The 27,988-nt window shown below is 37.2% G+C and overlaps 1 protein-coding gene across 3 annotated transcripts; it reads left to right on the top strand.

Moving 5' to 3' along the window:
* On the top strand, positions 1–27,698 carry BNIP2 (BCL2 interacting protein 2). Of its 3 annotated transcripts, none has more exons than XM_021666231.2 (11): positions 1–88; positions 7,031–7,137; positions 9,512–9,579; positions 10,067–10,243; positions 11,922–12,098; positions 15,124–15,226; positions 16,553–16,684; positions 18,116–18,202; positions 18,847–18,945; positions 19,666–19,701; positions 23,042–27,698. In XM_021666231.2, exons 2-11 carry the CDS (start codon positions 7,088–7,090, stop codon positions 23,091–23,093), a joined length of 981 nt encoding a protein of 326 aa, XP_021521906.2. In that variant the 5' UTR covers positions 1–88; positions 7,031–7,087; the 3' UTR covers positions 23,094–27,698. The 3 variants fall into 3 exon arrangements, with proteins under 3 accessions (XP_021521906.2, XP_012298560.2, XP_064217433.1); XM_064361363.1 differs by lacking the exon at positions 1–88 and adding an exon at positions 474–488; XM_012443137.3 differs by lacking the exon at positions 19,666–19,701.
* Positions 27,699–27,988: the final 290 nt, after the last annotated feature.

The raw sequence follows: 27,988 nt of genomic DNA, 5'->3' as shown, positions 1-27,988 counted from the left end.
CGGCGCCGCTTTTTGCGACCTGGCCGTCAGCCCCACGTCGCCGGCCTGGAGGGGCGAGGAGGACGAGGGGGCCAAGGCTTCCTCCGGGGTGAGTGCGGCCTGGGAGGATTCGGCACGGTGGCTCCGGAGCCGGACTGGAACCGGCCTAGGGGCGCAGATTTGTCGGGCGCTTACCCAAGACGCCCGGGGAGAGGAAGCGCAGAAGGTTACCCGTGGTAGGGGGCGCCATAGAACCTGCTCGGGAGGTGCTTCCTGGATACCCGCCCAGCATAGGTCCGCGCCCTTGGCTCGGGTCCTGTTTGTATGTGGCAGTTTGACCCCCCACCCCACCCCTTTTCCGTTTCTGGTAGTTGTGTTCGGGATAGAACCTTGTCCCTCCTCCTCTCCCTCACCTTTACCCCCGTGTGGGTGAAGTGGCTGGGCCACGATGGTTCAGTATTTATGACCAGCGTCCGTCCTGGTGCAGAACAAAGAAACTTGGACTTCTGGTATGCCTTGTAACCTCGGGGAATAGATACGGGAGCAGCATAAGTAATCGGGGCTTTAATAGATCTTCAGTAGAGTGTGTAAGTCAAAAGCCGAGTCCCGTCTTGGATCCAGACACCACCTTTTCTCTTTAAATAGCTGGCACAATGGTTTGGATTTCTGGATGCATCTCTTGCCGCTGGAGAGTTACTTGTCTATCCTGTGAGCTCTTTGAGGGCACAGCTTTTGCCGTGTTCATCAAGATAGGCACAGCCTCCTGTTTAATCTAGTGAATTATGTGATTGCATTTTAGTGTTGCTTTTTTCATTCTCACCTTCTCTTAATTAGGATCTCTGTCTCTCCTAATACCTGATTTCTTTTCAATTAAATGTATTATTTTTCTAACATTTTAAAGGAATATCTGCAGATGTAGGAAAAAAAACTGTAATTTGTGAATGGATGTTTCCTCAGAATTACAACTAATGTTACCCGATTAAGTTACCCCTGCAGACTAGTTTCTTGATCATTTTGCACATATTCTTCTTAGTTCTTGTTATTTTATGGTTTCTCTAAACTCTATTCCTAGTCTTCATAATCCGTAGTGCAGCGTAACATTGTTGGGCTTAGACAGGAAGTATGACAGATCGATTTCTGCAAACGGAACTTGAACTGGATTATCCTAAGTCAGTGCTATTACGGTCTTCAGGCATTACAAGATCTTTGAAGCTAAGTGCAACCAAATCGGGCATTACAGGCTTATTCTGTATGAAGTTGCCAGTGCATTGCAGACGGTGTGCTATATTAGAAGCAGTTCTGGACTAGGTAGGTGGACCAGGATGTGGTCCCTCACATGTAAGATAAAATGAAGATAACACAAGTGTCATGCATCGCAAAGTTACTGGTTCGAACATGAGATGATGGATATAAAAGGGGTTAGTAAATGTGAAAAGCACTCTGGAAAAATTCTGTTCATTTTATCTTGAGTAATGCTGGTAGAAGGAACAATAGGGAGAAGCGTGTCCGAGAAAGTATGTGTAACCAGATCCAGTAAGTTAAAGTTGGCTGGTAGTAGATCGAAGATGTCTTTTTACTTTGGGAGGCCAAGACAGCGGATCACCTCAGGTCAGGAGTTTGAGACCAGCCTGGCCAACATGGTGAAACCCCATCTCTACCAAAAATACAAAAATTAGCTGGGCCTGGTGGTGCAAGCCTGTAATCCCAGCCACTGGAGAGACTGTGGCACAGCAGTCACTTGAACCTGGGAGGTGGAGATTGCAGTGAGCTGAGATTGCAGCACTGCACTCCAGACTGGTCCAGCCTGGGCTATAAAGTAAGACTCTGTGTGTCCCCGAGCCGCCACTCCCGCGAAAAAAAAATGTCGTGTTGTGTTCACATGCTATGAAGCAAAATACTAGTATAATAAGATGATAGTAATATTCGACGATTATAGTTTTATGTTACAATTAACTTTTCTAACTGCAACAAACTAAGGTCTCAGCATTTTCAGTATGTTCTGCAATGATAATTCAATAAAGGTAACTTTTGTAGGCAGCACAATCATCTTTTGCTTTATTTTCACAATTTTGAGAAAAGTCATCACCATTCTAGTTTTTCCTCTTAAATTTTTTGTTAGCATTTATTTTATTTTATTCATTTATTTATTTATTTTTTGAGATGCAGTCTCATTCTGTCACCCAGGCTGGAGTGCAGTGACTCAATCTTCGCTCACTGCAACCTCTGCTTCCTGGGTTCAGGTGATTCTCCTGCCTCAAGATTACAGGCAGGCACTACCACGCTTGGCCAATTTTTGTATTTTTAGTAGAGATGGGGTTTCACCATGTTGGCCAGGCTGGACTCAAATGCCTGACCTCAGGTGATCGGTCCACCTCAGCCTTCCAAAGTGCTGAGATTACAGGTGTGAGCCACCGTGCCTGGCTTGTGTTAACATTTCTGATAGAGCATCTTATTTTATTGTTTAAAAACTATATACCCTTCCCTTCATGGAAGCAATGACAAGCAAGTATATAGGATTTTTCCAAGTATGTTTGGTGATCTCCTAAATGTACGGGCTGTTCGTTAAAAAGTGAACATAAATGTTTAGAATGAAACCATTTTGTTTAAATGGGGAAGTGAAAGTCTTGCCTGGGCATTTCCATCTGCCTGCTGTAATTGATTTCAGCATAAATAGTCTTTTCTGGCACCTATTGCAGCAGCACTGTTAAACTGCATATAGTGAAATTATTGTGTAAAATTGTGTTACAATCTAAACAGTTCTAATGTGATCTTTAAACAAAAATTGTAGAGACAGATCTCACTGTGTTGCCCAAGCTAGGCTTGAACTCCCGGCTTAAACTGTCTTCCCACCTTGTCCTCCCAAGGTGTTAGGATTATAGGAGTGAGCCACTGAGCCTGGCCTAAATGATATTAACATTTAATTTTTTCATATGTTGCTAAACTGCCTGGGGAAAGTTTCTTTATCCTGGTTGAGTTTACCAGTACTACTCCCCTTGAAGCTCTACATCAGAAGGAATCCATTATCTCTGATTTTTTTTAACGTAAGATCCACGGTTTTACATTTATCTTTGACTGCGACAGGTAAGTGGCATAAGTAAGGATGTCCCACCACTACCAAGAGTCGATCCATTGAAAAATTAAGTTATTCCTGTTGCAACAGGTTATTTTAACAAATATCATCTTAAAGTGTTATTTCCCATTCTAATTTACTAAAAAAATAGCTATATGAATAAGAAATGGGAAGCAACCACAGTTAACTTGTGAGTCAGCAGTATCCTGAGCTTCTTCAAAGTGGCTGTGGTTATATGAACTCCTTTCTTATTTGTTTGCTGTTCTTAACAGCTGCTTGATAATAAAGTGCTTCCAAGAACAGTACTCCCTCAATTGTTTAAATTGTTTCCATCTACCTAGTGTACTGTCCCCTAAAATTTGTGATGAAATGGTAGAATAAATCTATCTATATCTCTCTCCCCAAGTTCCATTTAACTAGATTAATTAATTATCCTCAAACTAAATACCCCTGTCTGTATACTGAGGTATTAACACATGATTCAATATGATATTAAGGTAAAAATGGAATAAATAGGGTGAGATAGCTGAAAGACTTCAGCTTTCTGTGTTTTGAGAAGCTATTTTCTTCTTTTTTTTTTTTTTTGAGGCAGAGTCTCTATCACCTAGGCTGGAGTGCAGTGGCACAATCTCAGCTCACTGCAACCTCCACCTCCCAGGTTCAAGTGATTCTCCTACCTCAGCCTCCCTAGTAGCTGGGATTACAGGCGTTCTCCACCACGCCCGGCTGATTTTTGTATTTTTCATGGAAACGGGGTTTCACCATGTTGGTCAGGCTGGTCTCACACTCCTGACCTCAGGTGATCCGCCCACCTCAGCCTTCCAAAGTGCTGGGATTACAGGCATGAGCCACGTGCCCAGCCCCAAGGAGGTATTTTCATAGAGATAAACTTGTTCAAGTGGTTACGCAGCTGAAAGGCATGGTTTGTCTTCTGGAATTTCCCAAGGTAAACTTTCCTCTTACCAGTGAGGAAAATTTTACCAACAGAAATTATTATTGCAGATGTGTAGGTTCCCACAGAATATTTTTGTTACATTTTTGTGGGATAACAAGGGACAAATCCTACTCATGTAGTTTACTAAGCAAAATAAGCCTAAGAGATTGAGCAAAGGTTTGCTGACCAGTGTCATACCCTACAGATATTATTCATTTAACTAATTTTTATAGGCCTATTATGTGCTAGGCACTGTGGTAGATGTTGGAAATACATTGTTTGCAACTTTCAGTCTCTGCTTTTATTTTTGAAATGCTGAATATTTTTCTGAGTATTTGAGATATTTGAAAAAGACACCCAGATGCATTGGAACCCAATCATTTTCTGTGTGCTAAAAGAAAAATTAAAAAAGAAAAAGACACCCAGAGAACATGCTGGTATTTTTTTCAACACTCAATAAAAAGGTGCATCAAGATAAGAGAGAGCTTTTCTGATTATTGAATTTAGGAAAATGCATTGTTTACTTTAGAGTGAGTACCAAAGTCTTAAGAAAACTTAACATTGGGAAATCAGTAAATTAAACATCTAGAAGAGAGTATCCGTTTTCAGCCTTTAGTGATAGAATGCTTTGGTCTCACTTGAGCATTGTAATTCTAGAGTAATGGGCTTGTTGATTGTAATGGTGCGCTCCTTTCTATTTCTGTTGTAAACAGAGGGGATGGTTTGGTAAGGCTGGTGTCCCTTTTTTTTTGCTTATTTTTCCCTCAGAGAGGAAAGGTTGCTATCAGAAAGCAATATATATATAAAAACATTGAAGATGTGTATTAATTACTTAACAGTATAGGTGACATAGTAGAAACAGAGAAAGTGCCAAGTAAGTCAAGATTATTGTATTTTAAATGTTTCTCATTAATTTATCAAAATTGCCTGGATCATTGTTTTCCCAGAGAATTAAAAACCTTACTCCTATATATAAATGACTTTTTAAAGCATATAAGTTGGTGTGGAAAAGACAGCATCTACCATTTTTTTTCTGTGCTAACAAGTGTATCATCAAAAATTGAAACTTTTTGGAAATGTTTAAAACTTTCTCTTGAGTGTAAGTAAAAAATCAAACAAGGCAGAGAGCCTTCCAGCCTTGGCAAAGATACAAAGTTAGTTTACCTTGTGAAATCTAACACTTGAGGACATTTCCATTTTAATTTTGTTGTTTCGGAGCATAAGGCTTTTTTCTGTGTAACTTTGTGCATCTTTTGAGTGTTGTAATGATGTTGCAGATAGGGCAGCTATAGGACATGATGACATTTTTCTTTTAGAAGACTGGTTGATGTGAATGTCTGGCATAATTGATTTTATTTAATAAATACCTTTTAAAGTCATATATAGTATAGTTTTAAAAATCAAATGGTGTAGAAGGACTCACTACGATGAAAAGCGTTAGTCATTTTGTCCATTTCACCCTCTTTTGTCTTCTACTGGTGTCAACCACTTTTCTTTTTTTCTTTGAGACTGAGTCTCTGTCACCCACAGTGGGGTGCGGTGGCGCTATCTCAGCTCATTGCAACCTCCACCTCCTAGGTTCAAGCGATTATACTATCTCAGCCTTCTGAGTAGCTGGGATTACAGCTTCACACCACCACACCTGGCTAATTTTTTGATTTTTAGTAAGATGAGTTTTCACTATGTTGGTCAGGCTGGTCTCAAACTCCTGGCCTTGTGATCCGCCCACCTCAGCCTCCCAGAGTGCTGGGATTACAGGCATGAGCCACCATGGCAGCTTTTTTTTTTTTTTTTTTTTTTTCGGACGCAGTCTTGCTCTGTCACCCAGGCTGGAGGCACGACCTCTGCTCACTGCAACCTCCACCTCCCAGGTTCAAGTGATTATCTGAGTAGCCGGGATTACAGGCACCCGCCACCATGCCCTGCTTTTTTTTTTTTTTTTTTTTTTTCAGTAGAGATGGGGTTTTCAACTGGTTATCAACTCCTGACCTCAAGTGATCCACCCACTTCGACCTCCCAAAGTGCCAGGATTACAGGTGTGAGTCACTGTGCCCAGCCTGGTGTTACCCGCTTTAAACTTTATTTTTAGTACTGCTAGTGAGGCTCTGTATCTCTTAAGAAATATATTACTGCAAAATATATATTTGTTAGTGCTGGTTTTTGAATAACTTTAGATGTCTGTTGACTTTAATATAAATGAACTAAATACTCATTGATACCTCTTCTATGGTTTTTGGTGTTTCGTTGCGTTGTTAACCAGTTGATCTTTACCATACCTAAACTTCTGTTTCGTTCTCCGTCACCAGAGGGAATATCTCTAGATTTCTCACTTTTAAAATGAGGATATTGGCACTCACATTCTTCCTTGGAAAAACTTAAGACCAAAGTTCACAGCATATGTTAAAATATGTAGTTGCATACACCAAGACATTGACCAAGTTTAGTGTTTGAAAATGTATGCGAAGCTATTTGAGAAAGGCGTAGTATAGCTGTGAAAGAAATCAAAAGGTAGCATATTTACTGGACAAGTTACTGAATAGACTTCTTAAAATAGCTCAGGAATTGTGACATCAAACTATTGAGAAGAAAATATAAAAGCATACTACTTAACTCTGCTGAATCATGAGTTTAAATATTATTTGTTTACTGTTGTTTACTCTCTAGATTCAACCTCTATCCAAAGGACAGAAAGTTTAATTATGAATCTGTAATAAAGAACATTTTTATTTGTTACCCCACTTCAAATTTTTTAATATAATCCATAGTATGAAATATATTTTAATTCATAACCTGAGACACTATACATGCAACTGAAAACAAGTATTTTGACTGAACAGTATCCTTACTATAAACAGTACTCTACCAGAGTACATGTAGTCTGAATAGTCTCTAATTAAAAACAAAAAAAATTGCAACCCCGTAAATGAATTTCATGACCAGACTACTATACTAAACATCAGGTATGAACTAAGATATAAAGTTTTACACCTTTTCATTGGATAAAAAGTAAAGTGGAAATTAAGTTACACATTTTTCTCTCTTCATAGGACATTGGCCCTCTGGATTATCAAGAGTTTGTAGTTGACATTGAATCCAGGCTGAGGATGGAAGGTGTGGAACTTAAAGAAGAATGGCAAGATGAAGATTTTCCAATGTGAGCAGTGCTTTTAAATGAAAACAATTTTAGAACAAAACTTTGAAATTTCTTTATGAAAATGTCACTTTTTTTTTTTTTTTTTTTGAGACAGAGTCTCGCTCTGTCACCCAGGCTGGAGTGCAATGGTGCAATCTCAACCCACTGCAACCTCCGCCTCCCAGGTTCAAGCAGTTCTCCTGCCTCAGCCTTCCTAGTAGCTGGGACTACAGGCATGCGCCACCACGCCCAACTAATTTTTGTATTTTTAGTAGAGATGGGGTTTCACCATATTGGCCAGGCTGTTCTTGAACTCCTGACCTCGTGATCCACCCACCTTGGCTTCCCAAAGTGCTAGGATTACAGGCGTGAACTACCGTGCCCCACCGAGATGTCACTTTTTAAACGGATATTTGGCTTCTTAAACTCAGTAATACAAGGTGATCATGTGATGCTAGGAAGTAGAAGTTTCTTTTCAACAGTTAGATTGATTCTCTTATATCTTACTTTCCAACCAAATATATATGTAATCTTCTATAATCTTTCATTTTTGTTTTGGTCATTTAAGTTTCTAAACTTTTATTTCCTTTTTGTTCTTCTTCTTGTTGAGATGGAGTCTCGCTCTGTTGCCCAAACTGGAGTGCAGTGGCGCGATCTCAGCTCACTGCAACCTCCGCCTCTGAGGGTCAAGCAGTTCTTCTATCTCAGCCTCCCAAGTAGCTGGGATTACAGGCATGTGCCGGCACACCTGGCTAATTTTTTTGTTTGTTTTTTGTATTTTTAGTAGAGATGGGTTTCACTGTATTGGCCAGCCTGGTCTCGAACTCCTGACCTCGTGATTCACTCACTTCGGCCTTGCCAAGTACTGGGATAACAAGCATGAGCCACTACACCTGGCCCCTTTTTTTTTTTCCTTTAAACTAGGTCTGAGGGATTCCTCTGAGAAGGGGGTCTTTAGTTGTCTTTAAAATTTTTCTCTTAATTTTGTGACCAGTTGCAGTGGCTCACGCCTGTAATCCCAAGACTTTGGGAGGCTGAGGTGGGCAGATCACTTGAGGCCAGGAGTTTGAGACCAACCTTGCCAACATGGCAAAGCACCATCTCTACTAAAAATACAAAAAAATAGCCAGGTATGGTGGCATGCACTTGTAATCCCAGCTGCTTAGAAGCCAGAGGCACAAGAATTGCCTGAACCTAGGAGCCAGAGGTTGCAGTGAGGTGAGATCATGCCATTGCACTCCAGCCTGGGCAACAGAGCAAGGCTCTGTCTCAAAAAATAATAATAATTTTGTGGGATCCCCTCCCCCGCAAAAAAAAAAAAACTTAATAAGTAAATTAACAAGGATTTTCTACCGTATCTGGCCAGCCACCTTGACATGTTGCATTCGTATTTACAATTGTATTAGCACCAGGTAGGCTAATGAAAAGAGAGCAAAGGCAGACCTTATAATGAAATAGTGCTTCCATGCCATAGTGGCCAGAAGATATCCTAGTCCATAATCAGGTACCTTAGCAGTTGGAAGATGGACAGCTGATAGGAGAACTGAGTCACTGTTGCACATGGTGGTGATAGTGATATAGGAACGCTGATCTCAGAGGAAATGAACCTTTGTTACAGTAGTCTCATTGTGAGTAAAAATTGAGCTTCATACATTGCATCATACATCACATATTTGTGCATTTCAGTTATATTTGTTTAAAATTTTTACATGTTTTATAATTCTATAACACCTGTTACATGAGGTATTTATATCTATTTTTGTGTGTTATATATAATAAATGTGTAAGTCAGCTCTGATAGCGTGAGAATTTTTAAAGCATAGCCAAGCATAGCAGCTCATGCCTATAATCCTAGTGCTTTGGGAGGCCAAGGCAGAAGAATCGCTTGAGACCAGCCTGGGCAATATAGCAATACCCGGTCTCTACAAAAAAACCTTAAAAATTAGCCGGACATGGTGGTATGCAACTGTAGTCCTAGCTACTCAGAAGGCTGAGGCTTTATCTTAAACATTGCTTATGCTGGGCACAGTGGCTCACGTCTGTAATCCCAACACTTACGGAAGTTGAGGTTGGAGAATCGTTTGAGCCTGAAAGTTTGAAGCCAGCCTGGGCAGGATAGCAAGACCCTGTCTCTACTAAAAATTAGCCGTGTGTGGTGGCACGCACCTGTAGTCCGAAATAGGAGGATCTCTGGAGCCTAGGAGTTAAGGCTGAAGTGAGCCATGATTGTGCCATTGCGCTCCAGCCTAGGTGACAGAGCAAGTCCCTGTCTCAAAAACAACAACACCGCTTCATTCCATTTTCCACATAATTATTTCTATAAGCTGTATATTTAATAGACTGAGGGAAGTTCTTTCTTAATTTCTGGGTTAAAACGTATGCTTGTGTCTTCTAGACCTTTACCAGAAGACGATAGTGTTGAAGCAGATATACTAGCTATAACTGGACCAGAGAACCAGCCTGGTAAGAGCTTAACACTTTTACTTTCAATGAAATGATGGACTTAGTGGTGTTGTTTTTTTTAAACACATTTCTTTGTCCAAAAAACAAAAAAAACAAAACAACTTGAGTTTTTAATCCATTGCAGCAGTCAAGGTATAAGCTTAACATTGAGGAAAGCATTTTTAAAATGCTTTAAAAAATTAACTTCCCAAAACATACGCTTGGTTTTTGGAAAGTTTTACAGTAAACAGGTGGGAGATTATTTTTATTGGTAAGAGGTCTCTATAAGGTCTGCCTCTATTTAAAAGACATTGATAGTTTATTGATCTCTTGCCAACAATGTAGAAGCAATAGTAATCAGAATCAAAATTTTATAAATAGGTGCTTTGAAGTTTTGTTTAATTGATACTATTTTCCCCAAGAATGGAATAGTTAAAATTTTTCTTATTCATCTTTAGTATCTAAGCATTTTTTGTTACATATCTTTTTCTTTATTTTCCAATTCCAGGCTCCCTAGAAGTTAATGAAAATAAAGTGAGAAAGAAACTAATGGCCCCAGACATCAGCCTGACACTGGATCCTAGCGATGGCTCTGTGTTGTCAGACGATTTGGATGAAAGTGGGGAGATTGACTTAGATGGCTTAGACACACCATCTGAGAATAGTAATGAGTTTGAGTGGGAAGGTAAATGTTTCACTGTTTTTAACCTGATCTTTATTAATGTATTAAGGGATTTTGCTTGAGGTGTGTAATTCTTTCTGAAGTTCATTTATTTGTTACTAAGATAAGAAATTCTGCTAACACTTGAATATTCTCACGGACTTCAAAACCGTATATAGTAGATTACACCAGTGGTTTTTTTCCCCCTCTTATTTGCCCAGTGCTGTCACGTTTCTTTCATAGTTGCTTAAAAAATATTGCTTGATAACTATGGCGTGCTCATTTTCAGTCAATCAAGTAAGAAACTTTTGAAGCAACATATAATTAACAGTTTGTGGGAAGGGAGTTCTGAAAGGCATTTTGGGGGTGACTTTTTAAATAGACTTGCCTGACATTGCTCTACTTTGTAAAGTGACCAACTTAAATTAAGGTGTACTTTTAGCCCCCAGACCTAGTATTTCTTGTCATTAATTATTTGTAATTCAAAGGAATTGTCCTGTGTTTTACTTTGCATGCTTTCTTTAATTAGAAAATTGTCTACAGTATCTTATATATACTTGTTATAATTTTTATATATGGTTTTTCCATCTTGAAAATGGTTTTTTTCCAAAGTAGTGTTTAGCATTCAGTATTTTATTATAATAAAGTGTGATGTGCTATATTTTTGGTTTCTTTTTTCTTCTCTGTTTTACTGGTTCATTAAACAGTCCAGTAATAAGCAATAATTTATAAAGATACTGAAATAGTTTTGTGCCTATGTGTTTTGTCTCTTCTTTCTTTAATGCTGCTGTAGTCATTTCCTGGAAGGATATTTTCCGTTAACAGCTTTGTCTTGGAAACAACTAACATGCAGTAGGTTCCCCCCTCCCCCGTCTTTTGGTAAGGACTATAATACTGAAATTCTGAAAATCATTACTAAATTAAAAATCAGCTAAGCTGCAATCTCAAAACATAAATTACACCTAATCATTGGTGCTTATGCTTTGGCTAATGCTAATTTAAATAGACTTCTGCATGTATACCTCAAAATATCATAAATACATTTCTGCTTTATAAAGCTGATCAAATGAGAAGTGATCATTGAGTAGTTAACCACTTCCTATCTGGTATTACAGTTAATTTATGGGCTCAGCAACAACATAATTGGCTCCCAGATAGCTTCTTGGAGTAACCTATAGTCGTAACTGCCAAGGGACAGCACTGTCACAAGTTAAATCTGGAAAGGTGTTGTAAGGCCAGTGTGCTAAGATTTTGACTCTATGAATTAATATTTTCTGAACTTTGGATATACATTGCACTGTGATTAGGTGTTTTTTTGTTGAATTGGGCAATTAAAAAAGTTAAAGAACCATGATTTCCGAAGATTTAAGACGGCCTCATGTTAAGAATAAGCCTTTTCCTCCATTATGGAAGAGACGTTTAAAATTGCGCTCATTGGCCGGACGTGGTGGCTCACGCCTGTAATCCAAGCACTTTGGAGGCCAAGGCGGGCGAATCTCCTGAGGTCGAGAGTTCAAGACAGGCCTGACCAGCATGGTGAAACCCCATCTTTATAAAAAAAAAAAAAAAAAGAAAAGAAAAGAAAATTGTGCTCATAGTATAATGAAAATTCTCTGAAAAACCTGGATAGTAAAGTGGTTAACGTATAATTTGATTTTTGTTGTATAACAATTTGTGATTCAAAAACTTTTTATTTTCACAGATGATCTTCCAAAACCCAAGACTACTGAAGTAATTAGGAAAGGCTCAATTACTGAATATACAGCAGCAGAGGAAAAAGAAGATGGACGACGCTGGCGTATGTTCAGGATTGGAGAACAGGACCACAGGGTTGATATGAAAGCAATTGAACCCTATAAAAAAGTTATCAGCCATGGGGGTAAGAGTTACTGAGGATTTCTCAGATTGCTTAATGCAATATCAGATTTCTAAATGCTTTTAGAAACTCTGCCTAGAGATACCACGTAATTTGAAAGAATAATAAGCATTTCTCATATCGTTTTAGAAACGTGACAGGTTTAAAGTACAAGAATAAAGGTACCATTTAAAAATGATTATATGCAGACTGTAAGTTGAAAAAGTACAAAAGAATTTGTAGGGAAAACTGTCAGGTTGGGCACAGTGGCTCAGGCCTGTAATCCCAGCAATTTGAGAGGCTGAGGCAGGAGGATTACTTGAGCTCAGGAGTTCAAGACCAGATTGAGCAACATAGACATTGTTGCCACAAAAAAAAAAAAAAAAAAAAAAAGCCAGGATCGGTGGCATATGCCTGTAGTCCCAGCTACTTAGGAGGCTGGGGTGGGAGGAGAGAGAGCGTGAGGTTGGGAAGTTGAGGCTGCCAGTGAGCCGTGATCATGCCACTGCACTCCAGTTTTTTATTTTGTTTTGTTTTTTGACAGACCCTGTCTCAAAAAAGTTTAAAAAAAATTTTTTTTAAAAACTGTCTGTAGGCCATCAAAAACTGGGACTATCCTTTCTCCCTAAGTTATAAACAGTGAAATGCTCTGATCTTAAGTATACAGTTCAATGAGTTTTGGCAAATACATACCCATGTATATAACCCACACCCCTAAATGTATAGAACATTTTTAGTGTCCCAGAAGAATTTTTTAATACCCTTTCCCAGTAAATACTCACTTCCAGTAGCCACTGTCCTGTCTACTCCCTGATTAGTTTTGCCTGTTCTAGAATTTCATATATAGTAACTAAAATTGTCCTATGCACTCTTTGGTCTACTTTTCAGCGTGAAGTTTTTGAGATTCATCCACGTGGTTGCACATATCCACAGTTCATTCCTTCTTATTGCTGAGTAGTTTTCCATTGCATGGAGAAACCATAATTTGCTTATCCATTCTTTTTTTTGATGTGCATGTGAGTTGTTTCTAACTTGAACTATTATAAACAAATTGCTTTGAACATTCTTGTAGAAGTCTTTTTGTGGATATAAGTAAAACTTGGACTTTTAAACTTGTGACTCTTAGTTTACCTTAAAACTCTGAACAAATTATTTTTTAATAGAGAACTAGTTCACTCCACATTTTTATAGAGCACCCACTTTGCATATTTATAGGGTATACAAAAATACAAGGTTTAAGTCCCTTAAGAAATAAGAAAAGCTATAAAAGTTTAAGTTATAAATCCTTTCAGTCTAACTACCATATATAGAAGTTTACCTAGGCGTGTTGTTAGTGCCAAGTCAGAACACAACTCACTATAGAGTATGTCATACTACTTTAAATTCTCCTAACGCAGGACAGGGGGGCACATGGGTCAAGCAGATTGATTTTTTTTTCTAAGTTATTTCCACTTAATTTACTCTCTGCCAAATGCATTCCCCTGCTTTTTTCTGTAGTCTTCATTCATCTGAAAGCAAATCATTCATCTGAAAACATGAATATTTGTAGTTGTATTCTTCTGCCTAATTTAATCTTACTCAGATGAAGAAAATGGCATAATCTGGATCAGGAAGTCCACAGACATACATTATTGAGCTAGCTCATAGGAATCAAATTATAAGACCTGATTTATAGCTTACATCTTTTATCTTTCAGAAATAGCGCTTTTTTGTGGGGGAAATAATCAAGGCCACCTTATCCTTTTGCATCATCACGATATATTTTGTTACTGAGTGATTAAGGAGGATAGTGAAGATTCTGATGTTCTTGAAATGTTCAAATCTTTTCACGTGCAAATTTGTAAACAATAGAAATGAAGGTTACAGCAGATGCGTTTGTTACTAATTACGGGCTTAATATCTGAAGACTGCAATTGAAACAGACATTTTAGCACTGTGTTTTGTTACTGAAAATTATGTCAGAGATGTAATTTTGTTTTGGTTTTTTTTTGAAACCAAGTCTTACTCAGTCACCCAGGCTGGAGTGCAGTGGTGCAGTCTCGGCTCACTGCATCCTCTGCCTCCCAGGTTCAGGTGAATCTCCTACCTCAGCCTCCCAAGTAGCTGGGGCTATAGTTCCACACCACCACTCCTGGCTAATTTTTTGTATTTTTAGTAGAGACGAGGTTTCGCCATTTTGGTCAGGCTGGTCTTGAACTCCTGGCCTCAAGTGATCTGCCCTCCTCGGCTTCCCAAAGTGCTGATGTTATAAGCATGAGCCACTGTGCCCGGCCTAATTTAGTTTTGATGTCCTAAATTCTACACAATGCTAGCATTTTTAAATATAAAACTTATGTTTTAAAAATCACCCACTTACGGGTCTGGTGAGGTGGCTCATGCCCAGCGCCAAAGGAGGAGGACTGCTTAAGGCTAGGAGTTCAAGACCAGTTTGAGCAACACACTGAAACTCTATCTCTGCAAAAATTTTTTTAAAAAATTAACCAGGCATATTTGTGTGCACTGTAGCCTCAGCTCCTCTGGAGACTGTAAGGTGGGAAGATCCCTTGAGCCCAGAAGTTCAAGGCTACATGAGCTGTGATTATGCCGCTGCACTCCATCCTGGCCAATAGAGCAAGATGCCTATCTCCAAAAAATATTTTAAAATTAAAAAGCACCCACTTTAACCATAAGCGTGCATATATATATATATATAAAAATTAAAACAAACTTTCAAATGTTGTATAGTGTTGGTATTGTATTGGGTTATATCACTGTATTTGTCTACTTGATAAAATAGGGCTGGCATTTTAAGTATGCTTATTTAAATGGTCTTGGGGTTTTTTTGTTTTTTCTGTCCACTGTCCTCTTTAAATTTTTACTGTTCTCTTTTGGGGAAGAAGAAATTTAAAATTCTATGTAAGATCATATAAGATTTACAAAACATACATTTTAATTCATAAATTTGTGAGAGGTAAACTCTTATTTATAATTTACCAATCATACAGATGTCTTCTGAAAATTCCTAAGAGTGAAATCATGCTGGTGATACTGTGTTTGGTGTCTTTTTCAGGATATTATGGGGATGGATTAAATGCCATTGTTGTGTTTGCTGTCTGTTTCATGCCTGAAAGTAGTCAACCTAACTATAGATACCTGATGGACAATCTCTTTAAGTAAGTATGTATTTAACAAAAACATTTGGACAGAATTCTGAGCTAATTAGATCTACACCTTAAAAAACTTAAGGTGTGTAAAAATTATAAATATCTCGGTTCCTTGGGAGACTGAGGTGGGCAGATCACTTGAGTCCAGGAGTTGGAGACTAGCCTGTGCAACATGACAAAGCCCTCTCTCTACAAAAAAACAAAAAATTAGCCAGGGATGGTGGTATGGGCCTGTAGCCCCAGCAACTCAGAAGTCTGAGGTGGGGGATCACCTGAGCCTGTGAGATCAGAGCTGCAGTGAACTGCCTTTTTGCCACTGCACTCTAGTCTGGAGGACACAGTAAGACCCTCTCTCAGAAAAATAAATATCCCAGTTCTGAAAGTGTCCGAATCTTTTCAAGTGCAAGTTTGTGAACGATAGAAATGAAGATTAAAGCAAAAGTATTTGTTACTAGATACGGGACTAGATGAGTCCTTATTCTCTGACATTATGAAATAATAGTTTTCCAACTCCAGAAAAATTGTCATTTTAAAACTGGGAAATAGATCTCAGATTAGTTGTTCCAATTTTTTTTGTTTTGTTTTGAGACGGAGTTTCACAGTGTCACCCTTGCTGGTACAACGACAGCTCCCTGCACCCTTGACCTTACAGGCTCAAGCCATCCTCCTACCTCAGCCTCCCTAGTGGCCGGGACTACAGGCACATGTCACCACATCCAGCTGACTTTTTTATTTTTGGTAGAGACAGGATCTCACTAGGTTGCCAGGGTTGGTCTCAAACTCCAGGGTTCAAGTGAGCCACCATGCCCCACCTATCCCAGCTTTTTAATTTTACATTTGCAGGTACATTAAGTGTAAAGAAGTGATTTTTGTCTCAAAATCATGTGGCTAAATTACATTCACCCGTAGAAGGCCAGTATAACTGAGCTGAATCAGTTCTATTTCCACAGGGTCATTCTGTTTCTCAGGTTAATCCAGTTTTTAAAAACTTTATTGTGGAAAGTTTTAAACATTCACAGGGTAAAGAGAAGTAAATCAAATGTTCAGGTATCAGTTACTTTAACAATTATCAATTTAAAGTTTGTTCCACTTCTCCCCCCAGTATATACTTTTGAAGCAAATCCCAGAAGCAAATCATTTTCATCTAAAAACACTTTCATATATATCTCTTAAAAAGTAACGTTTTAAAATAATCGTAATACCAGCTAATGCAGTTCGAGCATTTTCATTGTTTGCTTTCATTGTAGAGGAGAGAAGGGATTTGTATAATTTAGAGAATCTAGTTCAGTTATGCACAGTGATTTTTAAGGCTTAAACTTAATCTGTTTTTTACAGATATGTTATTGGCACTTTGGAGCTATTAGTAGCAGAGAACTACATGATAGTTTATTTAAATGGTGCAACAACTCGAAGAAAAATGCCCAGTCTGGGGTGGCTCAGGAAATGTTATCAGCAAATCGATAGAAGGTAATACAATACAAGTTGAAAGCTAGTATGAAAAATTTTTATAATGGCTTTAATAGATCAAACTTTGTTTTCTGTTGCTATTTAAAAACATTTATTTTTAAAATTTCATTTATTAATTTCATGACAGGTTTCTATTTTCTAAAGATAGCATTTTAGAATGTTATGAGGGAAATCAATTTTGATTTTTCTGTAAAGAATAACCTTAATTCATAAAGTAGCTCTACATTTCTCCTTATTTATAAGGAGAAATTTTCTCCACATTGGACACTTTGCTACTGTTTACGTCTTGGGAAAGGATGGAGAATGGAGTATGTTTCCTATTTTATTACTTTCTGAGCTTTGCCTAATTTATAGTGCTTAGCTTTTTATATGTTTTTGTTTTTTGCTTTGTTTTGAGACAGGGTCTTACTCTGTTACCTAGGCTGGACTGCAGTGGTGCAATCTCTGCTCACTGTAGCTGTGACCTCCCAGGCTTAGGTGATTCTCCCACCTCAGTCTCTCAGGTAGCTGGGACTACAGGCGTGTACCACCACAGACAGCTAATTTTTGTATTTTTTGTAGAGACAGCATTTCAACATGTTGCCCAGGCTGGTTCTCTAATCCCTGGACTGAAACCATCCACCTGCCTCAGCCCCCAAAGTGCTGGGATTACAGGCATGAGCCACAGCGCTCAGTCTTATGTTTCTTAATGATGCTTGTTTAGTTGTAATCTTTCTTTGGTTTAGAAGTGTTTTCTCTTGGGAGTTAGTCATCAGTACTTAATGGAAGGAGTGTGTTCTTCCAATTGGTTTGATCTTGCCATGGCTAATTTAAATCAAGTCTGTGCCATTAATAATTTTCTCTTCACATCTAAATTTGACATTGGCTAGCTCCTGTGATTGTATAACTTGATGTGTGAAATATGCGTAATACAATAAGTTTTTATTTAGTCATTTACAAAGAAGATGTCTAGGATAATACCTTTAATTTTTAATCAAAACTTTAAATTCCATAAGAATAGGAGTTAGATCTGATTTGTTTTTGTTCCTGTGGTCATCTCCCCCACGCAGATTTCTCTGCCTTCGCAGTGCTTTAAGAGCTTAGCACCAGTGAGAATAGTTTACTTTTCAAAAGAGAATATTGGCCTCTTATCCCTGGTTGTCAGAGTCCCAAAGACAAATGAATGTGTATGCTAGGAGACATTTAATAACAGGCTATACCATGGACATAAATTTGGCCAAATAAAGTAAAGTTCATTTCATAGCAGTAGGAGGAACCATCAAAATTCAAGAGTATATTTTCTTGTCTACAGGAGTATCACACCTAAATGAGAACTCTTGGGTGAGATTTTTCAATTACTGTTTTGTACAAACTTGCACATATTTATTGATGTCTTGACTTTTAGCATTAGAATTTGTAGAGATTTTTAATTTTTTTTTTTTTTAACTCCAGGTTACGGAAAAATCTAAAATCCCTAATCATTGTACATCCTTCTTGGTTTATCAGAACACTTCTGGCTGTTACAAGACCATTTATTAGGTAATTTTTGAGAGCCATTGACTTTAATTTTATTTTTACTTCTTTTTTTTTCCATTTATTTTCAGTTGACACATATTAACTATACGTATTTATGGGATACAGAGCTGTATTTTGATATGTGTATACCTTGTATAATGATCAAACCAGGGTGACTAGCACATCCATCACCTCAGAGATTTATCATCCTTGTGTGTTGAACATTCAAAATAATATAACTTTTTTTTTTTTTTTTTTTTTTTGAGACGGAGTTTCGCTCCTGTTACCCAGGCTGGAGTGCAATGGCGCGATCTTGGCTCACCGCAACCTCCGCCTCCTGGGTTCAGGCAATTCTCCTGCCTCAGCCTCCTGAGTAGCTGGGATTATAGGCACGCACCACCATGCTCAGCTGATTTTTTGTATTAGTAGAGACGGGGTTTCACCATGTTGACCAGGATGGTCTCGATCTCTTGACCTCGTGATCCACCCGCCTCGGCCTCCCAAAGTGCTGGGATTACAGGCTTGAGCCACCGCGCCCGGCCAATATAACTTTTTTAAAAAAATTTCTTATATCTATTTGTATATAAGAAATGTTTGTATCTTGTAAACATTGTTTCCATTCTGTTTGTCAGAAATATGGAGGTAATTATTTTTATTTTCTTCCATAGCTCAAAATTCAGCCAAAAAATTCGATACGTCTTTAATTTGACAGAACTAGCGGAACTTGTCCCCATGGAGTACGTCGGCATACCAGAATGCATAAAACAGTATGTTTTGTCTTATTTCCTTAATTGTATTGGATCTTAATATTTTGATGTGCAACAGGTAATCCTTTTCAATACTCATTCTTTATGCATTATGTGTTATAACTGTGTGTGTGTGTGTGTGTGTGTGTGTAACAAAGAAAAAGAGGAAGAAGCCATTTCCCACATCGTCCCAATAAGTTAGCAATTTTCTCAGGCTGTCAGTTGAAGAACTAGGAGAAATCATTTCTGGTTGTGATCCATGTTATACTTTCATAGAGTGGTTATAATCTAAGAAATGATTTTTCTAATTGGTTAGTACTAAGGAACATTCTCCAAAGTTGAACGTGGTGCTCAACAAATTTGAGTAAACTCATCATGAATAATCATTGCTAAACAAATAAAAATATTTAAGGCAACATAACCTTAATGTTTTTCAGTGACTGAAATTTTGTTCTCTTTATCAGATTCACATTCTTCCATGTAATTTCTTGGACTTGGTAGAAGGCTATTAGCATAAATACCTGAGTATTACAGTGCATGTAGAAAAGTTTCTTTGTTCTGCTCACCTGAGGTTTTAGTCTTTTTAATGTGTGAAGGTCAGATTTTTACTTTGTACATCATGTATTGAGTATTTTTGGTTTTGCTGGAAAATTTAAATGAGTTTATTTTTAGTACCTTTTTTCAAGTTTTTGTTCATCTTCATAACATGTATATTTACTGAAATAACTCTTCCCTACAAAGGTATGAAGAAGAAAAGTTTAAAAAGAAACGAAAAAGGTATATGCACACCTTGACTGGGTTGCATCTAGACTAGTCCATTTGCATTGCAGACTAACTCCTCCTTATTGGTTGGTTAGCTTGTAGACAAAGATAATAGCATTTGTAAATATAGATATACCCCAGCTTCCAAATACAGGGTGAACCCAGAGTTCCTAAGGCTGAATATGACTTGGATTCACCATGTTTTATTGCCTTATTTGATGCCAATTAAAGACCACAGACCCTTCTCTTTCCTTCTTACTCTAAATACTAATGGTGAAAGCAGAGAAATTACTAAAAATGATATTTGGAACACCGAATACTTTTAAGACTTTATCTGTTTCACCATTTTCTTTAAATCGCTAACTTGTGCTTTTGAAATAGTTATGCATACGTTTTTAAAGTTATCAATTTATTTCCCTGGGGTTGTTTATTATATTTGCAATGCATATATTCTTTGGCTAACCAACATTAATTTCCTTTTACGCTTAAATTAAATGGCTTGCTAACCAGTCAAATTCTACATGTGATGAAATACCTAAAATCTCAATGTACCACTTAACAATTAAACCACTCTGCTTTCTATTTTAAATTTAATTTTGAACACCTCTGCTTTGAGCATAACAAACTATTACCTATTGATACCTTGGCGTAGATGATGTGAGGCAAGGGTATACAATACTTACAATTTTATGTAATAATTTCTAAAAATGTAGAATTTGGAGCTAGTTGTTAAATCTTTAAAATATTGGCAGTTAAATTAGCACAGCATAGTTTAATACAATCTGAAGAGTTATGGTGAGAGATTTATCTGTAATTGTCTTGTCCATTCTAAGGAGCCAACTGTAACTAACTGGAACATTCTTAACTTTGAACACATTTTGTTTCTGTTGATGAATGAGAATTCAGTAGGCCCTGTGAGAGAATCGGTTTTACACTTCTATGTGACGCTTCACAGTTTAACCAACACTTTAACATAGAAAGGTAGACACTGGTCGTGCTGATTTCTCATCCGTGTCTAGGCATTGCTGTGCATTTGCTAGACAAGCGGCTAAAATTAAAAATATGATTTGTACTTGTAGAATATTTTGAAGCTAGCTGCTTCATAGATTTCAAAGTGAATTGCCTTTGTTGATGAAATGTCCTGTATTAAGCCTTTTTTAAAAAAAGTTTTTAATACTGTAAAGAAGTAATTTAGACATCAGGAAAACGGTGGAATTTATACTTTTTATTTAAATGCATTGTTTGAAACCTGTCACTATTTTATCTTGATTTTTTTTCACTTGGGTTTAACCATAAACAGAATTATTACTTGTATCTTTTAGAAACTTTATGGTTTTTGTAGTTTCTTTCGTCTTAAAAAATAACAAATTTTTGTCAATCTGAAAATAAAATTTTAAATTAAATTTAGATAGAGAGGCATGTTTTGTTTTGAGACAGAGTTTCACTCTTGTCACCCAGGCTAGAGTGCAGTGGCACAATCTCAGCTCACTGCAATCCCTGCCTCTTGGGTTCAAGGGATTCTCCTGCCTCAGCCTCCCAAGTAACTGAGATTACAGGTACCTGTCACCACACCCAGCTAAATTTTGCATTTTTAGTAGAAACAGGGTTTCACCATGTTGGCCAGTCTGGTCTCAAACTCCTGATCTCAGGTGATCTGCCCGCCTTGGCCTCCCTAAGTGCTGGGATTACAGGTGTGAGCCACCACACCCAGCCATGTTTTTAAAAGCAAACCTTACAGAGGCTAGGTGCAAAGGAGCTTATTTAAGGTGACAACTCCGTGACATGATAAGTATTGGTGCTTCAGAGAGTATGAAACTGTGAGTCCCTTTGGCAGGTTTTTTGGGGAGCAGGGGAAGAAGGGGTAAAAGCATTTTATTGAGGGGCTTGTGGGGAAGAGGGTTGAAGAAGTGCTGACGACAGCGAGATCCAGTTTCCCCCGTGAGAGAAAAAGGATAGCAGTTTTAAATGTTTCAAATGCTTGTTTCAAACAATTCAGTGCAAGTGTGGCCATGTAGATACAGAGGGTTAAAATGTTTCAGTGGAGTTTAAAAATAATTTTGAAATTAGTTGGTAAAGATAGTTCAGATGTTAAGAGGATTTGATACATCCTTATATCAAATGCCTTATCAGAAATATGTACCTTTCAAATTTTTGATAACAATATTTAAAATATTTTAAAATGTTACTTTGCCTTTACCACAGACCAGGCTTTTAGGTCTGCTTCACTGATACTCAGGTGAGCACAGTAATGGGTATTAATAATAAAAACATGAAAAGTACCTTTTTATATCTAAGACCAGATTGTTTTCAGGGTCCCTGCATCCGCTATTCAGACCACCACAAATGTGATAGTAATAGACTGCTATCTTTGAAGGGTTATCTGTAATTATTGTATGGTAATTATGTAATCCTTCTAATCCTCACATGCCTAAATTTTGATATGACTGATGTGCAACCCACCACTAAATAGATTTTTTGATGGGTTTTTGTTTTGTTTTTTTTGAGGCAGAGTCTTCCTCTGTCACCCAGGCTGGAGTGCAGTGGCAGTCTCGGCTCACTGCAGCCTGGGTCTCCAGGGCTCCAGCTTTCCTTCCACCTCAGCCTTCTGAGTAGCTGGGACTACAGGTGCACACTACCACACCTGGCTAATTTTTGTGTTTTGTGTAGAGACAGAGTTTGCCATGTTGCCCAAGCTGGTCTCGAACTGCTGGTCAAGCAGTCTGCCCGTCTCGGCCTTCCACAGTGCTGGGATTACAAGTGTGAGCCACTGTGCCCAGCTAGTAATTGATTTATATTTAGATAGTTTTGAATGTTCAATTCTTATGGCTTCATACTGTCAAAATAAGTTTAAGGCACTCATAGACTGGGTACCAGTAAGTTTTAGAGAATAATTATGGGTTCTGTAAGTATGTGTTTTTTTAATCACTGGGTTTTAACATATTGATTGATCAATTAGTGGCATTAGTGGCACTTTCATTACTTAAGAATCATTTTTGAGGGAGTTGTTATTCCCGCCAGTCTCTTACCACTTGGATCCCCACCACAGCCAAGTTACAGGTCAAGATTTTAATATGCCGTGTAATTTGAACTTTTAAGAAAGTTTATGTGCATTTGTATGTAAAGTATTTTATAATTTTTAAAGAAACAACAGTCACATTTCTTGCCAGTGTCCTCGTGCTTTTAAAAATTTTCTCTTCTGGTTGGGGAACTGATATTTGGTAACTGGTTTTACTACGTCTGCTTCTTTGCAAAGCTTTGTCTTTAACAGAGTGATATTCTATGCTAAAATAGTCATTTTTAGAAAGAAAATTGTTCAGTTGCTAGTTTCTTATTATATATATTCTTCATTAAACAGAGTTGATCAAGAGCTTAATGGAAAGCAAGACGAACCGAAAAATGAACAGTAAGTTTGGCATCTAGTCCAAACAAGACTGAAGAATGTGCTGATGAAGCAGTGCTGTTTTTGCATTCACAATGCATTTATTGGCCCATATTTTTATGTAACCTGTTACAAGATTGACTTGACTTTTCTTAATGGACTTTTGTATTATACAAGGGACTGTTCACTGCTGTACTGGTTTGCAAATCTCTTGAATTTAGCTCTTTAATAGCTAAGTGTATTATCATTTTATATTTTATATTGCTAAATAGCAGAGAACCACACTTTATATACAACAGTTTTTGCATTTGTTTATTGAATGACGCATCATCTTCGGTGAAATATTTATATGCATAAAAGGCAAAGGAAAGAAATAATATATATTTTTATGTTTTTGAGCAATATTTTTTAATGTGTACCTGTCGTGTGGAAGAAATATGCAGGTAAATAAGACCATGATTTTGTAAAGTGCATATTAGAATTTTTGTTTTTGTAAATGGCTAAATACATTTCCTAGATAACTTAGAAAATTAAGTTTCTCATAAGGCAGCGAACAGTTAAACTGATTCTCATGAATACCCAAAGATCATGGACATAATCAAAGTGTTTTAGTACCATCCCAAGGTTTTTTTCTCATTTAATATATATCGTTTCATAATTCAGCAAGTACAAATGCAAACGCATTGCACACTTTTTTCTTTTTAAAGACAAGTCAAAAAGCCATTTTTAGAACTAGAGGATTTAAGATATTAGGAATGGGTGTTTGTAAATATGTATATATGGGACATTTTATTTTCTGACCCAAAGTCAGAACTTTATAAAAATCTTGAGTTTGTTCACTAATGTGAAATAAGCTGTGTGTCCAGGGTATTGCTCCTCTGAATGTGTGTGAGTGCTGTGTAGTATTGCAGAGAATATGATGAGTTATTCACTGTCACAACTTTTTCTGTAGAAAACGGGCTGCTTTTTAAACCGCTCTCACTGTGGGCACTTTACCAAAATACTTCAAATCAATTATTTGAACTCAGTAGTTGTTTGACCTAATTAGATGTGGTGTTTGTTCAAATTTCTATGAAATCATGTTTGACAATACTGTAAATTAGGTTAATTCTGTAAGTCTTAGAGAGCATCATTATATTGTGCTGTTTCGGATAACACATTTGATGCAAGTATTTAAATGTTTTCATTTGGTAAGTACCATTACATTGGAATAAATTGTGTTTGTGCCTCCAAACAAAAAGCTTAATTACTGAAAAAAATATTTCTGAAACAACAGATTGATCTAATATTGTGTCATATACTTGAAAGACTTATGTACAGCTGGTAAGCATAATACCTTCCAAATCTGAAGGTTATGCTACTCCAAACTTTCCTGTAATTATCTCACAAAAGAGTGGCCTAGAGTAGTGAAATTGAAGTGGATGTAAGCTAACCTTTTAAGATTTCTTCTATCCTAGATTGAACACACATGTGGCTGTTACCATTCTCATGTAATTATAAGCCTCCTGTTACAAAAGGGAACTTTTCTATCTATACTTTTTGTCCTCCTCGGTCTTATACTTGGCATGCTGACTTAAAACCAGTTATGAGAGATGCTGGAGGATTCCCAGAATGAAACAGTCCTCAGCAGCCTCCTGACTTAACTTGGATCCAGCAGCTCTTGGCAGATCCGGAGCTAACATCATTACAGTGAATTGAGCCAAAACCATTATTGCTTGCTCACATCTTAGGAACACTTTTTGTTGAAGAAGCAAACTAACAATAACAAGTTAGGCATTCCTTCTGAATTTACCATATGAGGATTACGTGTAAACAATTGATTGTGACTAGATTCTCTATTCGTAGACCAGTTAACATAGTCTTTCATTTATGCATCTTTATCTTGCTCAAAATGGGCTTAGGTTTTTAATAGGTGTTTTTCCACCACATTAAGTACTTGGTTCTTCAGTTTGAAAAATATGAAGAATAACTTTCTTTTTTGTGTTTTTTGATTTTGCAGTCATTACTCCTAACTGTAGATATGTGTTGCAAAAGCAATGTTTTTCTGAATTTTTTTTTTAAATAGAAGAAGCCTATATTCTGTTACACATAAAAATTCAGAGACAACAGTGTTAACACCTGGGATATAAAGAAAAGGAGGTGCTGTGAATCACTAAATTAAAGGGATACCTGCTTTAACCTGTACCTTAATGGAATCTGGCATAGGGATGCACCCACAGTAAATGTTTTATAACTGTAAGATTTAAGATCATAACTAGTAGGTTAGAGGAAGATCATTTATTACATTTGTTATTTCTAATTTATAGCTATGTTAACATTTTCCCAATTACTGCATTTTAATTTCCCATTACTGGGGTGAGAGTGTATGCGATTATACTGTTATATCTTTCTGCTGGGATCATGGATCTAACGTACCTGGCTTAATTTGATGCTTTTGTCATTAGGCTCCAGGTGCCCCTTTTTTGAGTCAGAAGTTTTTCATGTGAAATAATTTGATTCTGTGTTCTGCTTGATCATACTCCTAAGCAGGCACCAAGGGAAGATGTTCTATTCACCCCATAATTTAAGCTTAACAGTCTTTAACTCAGAGGGAGAGATGAAGAAATATGATTCTAAGTAGGGTCTTGCAGAGTCACTGGAAAGTGATAAAACTAGGAAGGGAAAGCCAACCTTTATAAAGGGATAAAAACATAGCTGTTACCTAATAAGCCACTGTATGTGTGTCCTTCTTAAAAGAAGTACTATATATGACAGCTGGTGGTACCATTTCTTGTATCCAGCAGGAAAACCTACAGGCTACACAGAAGATATGTGAATAAAGACTGGATTGAAGGGGAAAAGGCCAATAATACATACCTATGATGAGAATTCCTATTTTCTCTTTCTTTGTCCCTTCATACAGAAGCAAGTTTGAACAGAGAAGGTTAGCCATTATAGCACTTAAAGTTTAATTTTGAGGGGTTTGTTTTTCATATTTCACTGCTGTTGAACATTGATTTAGTTTTCCAAAATCAACATCACTATTTAGTAAGGGCACTGAATACTGAAATCTGTTGATTGGCAAGCATGTATCTGTAGCTAGAATTTCTTCAGTTGTAATTCCAGAATTTAAAAAGGTAAGAGATCCGCTTTTTCATACAGGCCTTTAAAAAAAGACTAATATTTCTATTTGGCTGTTGATGTGAATGCTCAGGGAATTTGGAAATGTGTTTAATACAGAGGTGGCTTTTTATAGTTCTTCAAGTGATAAATTAACATTAGGACATATCAGGTAGAACAGGCCAGTTTGCTGATGAGGTTGGTAGAGATGTGACAGTCGCTTCATCCTTCCTTTTTCCATGTCATATGCAGAGAAGTGTTAATCTTGCTTAATCAGATGGCAGTAGGAGATAGGCTGAAAATAGAGATTGCTACACCATTCTGTTTAGTTTTCATGCCTGATTTTTCTCCCATCCTATATGGACATTTGAGAAATGGATTACAAATCTGAGACGAATGGAGTAAAAAGAGGCATTAATGTACTTACAAGTTAGGCCTATTCTGCCATTAAAGAGTCTGTCTTGTTTCAGGTAATCAGAATTGTGTGGTGTGAGTTGCTGGGAGAAAGAGTCAAGAACTTAGACTTGAATGGGAAGGCCAACTGGTGAGGGAAGTAGGATATTCTCTACTCAGTTTTCTAAGTTAGTACAAAACTGGCAAGCCCCTCCCCTCCCCCCCATCCCCACCCTTCTTCAGATTCTGAATCAGATCAGTACCAAGACGCAGTAATGCAACTTACCTTGGAAGTTCTAAATGATAATTGAAAATAAAGTAGTATGGTATGTTGAACAGTGAGGAGTGATACTAAAATTTGAATATAACAGTATGTTGCCACTATCTATGATAGACCTACCTACGTTTTGAGAACTAAGTAAAATGCTATGAAAAATTCACACAAATATGCACTTAATAAATCAAGCACCAAATGAAAATCATTTTATGCTTTTAAATTAATGATATTAAGCTATTTAGTCTCAAATAGATGATTCTAAGACATCCTACAAGAAGTTAAAATATTTGCCCTTTGCAGTTTTAATGCAATTTGGCTAAGGAGGAACTTGGAAAATAACATTCATCACCTACTACACTGCACTTTTTGTATGTGGACTTTGTAAAGTTTAATGCCCCTTTAACAATCGCTTGTTTATTTTCATAAACCTGGCTAGTAAATATCGATGGTGTTCAGGGCCACAGACTTGCACAGCCCTTGGGGCACTACTCACACAGAACACAACTTCGAGTTTGTTAAGACACTAACGCACTTTGATATCTGTTTCAAGAATACTTTTGTTACCACAAGTTCGTTGCTGTCATTTAGACAAAATTAATGTACCGTAATATTTTCCTACTGTTAGGAAGATGTTGCCTAGCCTAGTACTGTCATTTTGCATTGTGGGAAATTCAGTTCTAATGTCGGTGTGTGCAAGATATTGATGTGGTCCCTGTAAGAAATACTAGAGTTCGTCATGATTTACTAAGGAGATGTAATATTTTCTTTTCCTTTGACCTGTTAGGAATATAACTGTGTCTTTCATTTGTTGCACACCGTATTTTTTGCAACATTAATGAATTTAAATAAATTAATTGGAACGTTTGTCTTTGCCTCATTTTATCACATTTTTCTATCTTTCATTATGCTACTAAATTTTTGCTCTGAATTGTCCTATAAGCCTCTGAAGTAGTTTCAGACCTTTCCACTTGTTACCCTTTCTAGTCTGAGTGCTTCTATTGTTTGAAGAGTAGAGAGTTCAGCCTGCTTTCATTATTTTAATATCAAAACAATAATGAAACTTTGTGATTCTCAGTTGACAATTTTTTTTAGTTAATGGTGAATCCAAGGATGAAAGTTTATGGCTTAAAATGAAAACATGGCATAAATGAGAA

The sequence above is a fragment of the Aotus nancymaae genome, unplaced genomic scaffold (assembly GCF_030222135.1).
Source record: "Aotus nancymaae isolate 86718 unplaced genomic scaffold, 86718_ANA_hifiasm-v0.15.2.pri h1tg000041l, whole genome shotgun sequence".
NCBI classification, from domain to species: domain Eukaryota; kingdom Metazoa; phylum Chordata; class Mammalia; order Primates; family Aotidae; genus Aotus; species Aotus nancymaae.
The sequence above is the reverse complement of the archived record's forward strand: the minus strand, read 5'-3'. Positions and strand labels throughout refer to the sequence as shown.

What these genes read in the sequence shown, in the direction of transcription:
- BNIP2 (XM_021666231.2), top strand. Translation starts at nt 7,088, where the DNA reads ATGGAAGGTGTGGAACTTAAAGAAGAATGGCAAGATGAAGATTTTCCA. An exon ending in TATCAGCAAATCGATAGAAG is followed by an intron (nt 16,685 to 18,115) that starts GTAATACAATAC and finishes TTTTAACTCCAG; the next exon opens with GTTACGGAAAAATCTAAAAT. An exon ending in ATACCAGAATGCATAAAACA is followed by an intron (nt 18,946 to 19,665) that starts GTATGTTTTGTC and finishes TTCCCTACAAAG; the next exon opens with GTATGAAGAAGAAAAGTTTA.